The sequence below is a fragment of the Pholis gunnellus genome (assembly GCF_910591455.1).
Source record: "Pholis gunnellus genome assembly, chromosome: 17".
In the NCBI taxonomy this organism is placed as follows: Eukaryota; Metazoa; Chordata; class Actinopteri; order Perciformes; family Pholidae; genus Pholis; species Pholis gunnellus.
In genome coordinates, this window is record NC_136544.1 from 6904806 (window position 1) to 6906205 (window position 1400).

A 1400-nucleotide genomic window follows, 5' to 3' on the forward strand; every position below is an offset into this window, starting at 1 on the left:
CAATGTGAACTTGAAACTTTATTAAAAAATGGTGTGGTCTCACACCTGTTACACAAAAGATACAGAAGGGAATGCTAACTTTTTTTTTCTTCTTTCAATTATGTACTCAAAAATATCAGTATAAACTGGAAATAAATTGTCTCAAGATTCTAGACCGCTCGTGAGTTCGACCCCGATGTACAAACAGAAGAAGATGAATGAAGGAACATGTAACGCGGGGATCCTCTTCGTTAATGAAGCTCAGCGAGAGAAGGCAAAGTGTCCTCACGAGTGTGTGTCGTTTCCACAGATAAACTTTAGCATTTCAGTGCGTTTCATCAGCTCGACGCGGAAGAACGCGGCGAGTCCCGAAAAATCTGCACGAGCACACGAGCCCGTGAGAAGTGATGGGAGTAGAAAAACGGTGACGCACACTGACAGAGATACAAAATAACATCAGCTGTCCAAAAAAAATAAACAGCACTGAAATGAAAAGTAGAACTGCAGCGAGCGAGGTTTGTGATTCTGAGGACGAGCCGATCCCGCCGGGGGTGGGGGGGGGGGAACCCGGTCGCCACAGAGTTAGAAGCGTCTGTAGTAGCGGTGCGGGGGTCCGTAGTGCATGGGCAGGTCCATCATGTCCATGTTGTGGTGATGAGGGTTGACGGGGGGAGGGTGGTGATGGTTGTTGTTGTTGTTGTTATTGTTCAGGGGGGGCAGGTGTTGTAAGGGGGGCACGTAGGGGGCCGGGGGCAGCCGGGGTATCATCACCTGGTGGTACATCCCGGCCTGGGGCGGAGCCGGTGGGTAGTGGGCGCGCGGAGGCACGAACAGGGGAGCTTGCACCGCCTGCACGTGAGGAGGAGGAGGGGGGGCCGCCGGGTGAGGGATCGGCGGGTTTTCGTGCGGAGGACCCACACGGGGCCGCTTGGCTTCGGTGATGGGCTCCGGAGGAGGGCCGACCCGCTTCCCTGAATTATCTGGAAATAAGGAACAAAGGTGAGTCGTCGATGAAAGAATGAAGCACCAGAGAAGCTGAACAGAGGGACTCTCGGTACGGACCTGCAGACTTCTTATTCAGCTCTGCCTCTCCTTCCTTCTGGATATCCTGAATGATTCGCTCGTCGTCTTGCTGTAGAAACAAAAAAACGCACAAGTTGTTAGCATTGCTAATAAGACGAAGACAGAAACTGTTTTATCAAAGTGAAATGAACTCTTGTGGTACACAGAATATGAACTTGCAATGCGACCCCTTAAAATAAAACCTCTAGTCTTTAAACAGTAGCTATGCCTGTACCTTGTATGTGTATAAATCAGCTTTAGCCAACGTAGCGCTAGATTAGCTGCAGTCAGAGAGGTCAGAGCTGCTCCGGAGGGCGGGACTAAGTGATGATAAAGGTGAACTGTGTATATTTGTTTGG

At 50.4% G+C, this 1400-nt stretch overlaps 1 protein-coding gene across 3 annotated transcripts in view; it reads right to left on the minus strand.

Moving 5' to 3' along the window:
• rnf216 (ring finger protein 216) overlaps nt 1–1400 on the minus strand; it is a 15718-nt gene continuing 14318 nt past the window's right edge. For 2 of the 3 annotated variants that reach the window (XM_079178026.1, XM_079178027.1), the window contains exons 16-17: nt 1042–1111; nt 1–959 (exon numbers count right to left, since the gene is read on the minus strand). In XM_079178026.1, coding sequence (XP_079034152.1) covers nt 562–959; nt 1042–1111 — 468 coding nt within the window. In that variant the 3' untranslated portion in view covers nt 1–561. Of the gene's footprint in view, nt 960–1041 lie in introns of all 3 variants that reach the window. The other variant, XR_013767487.1, reaches the window with a different exon arrangement.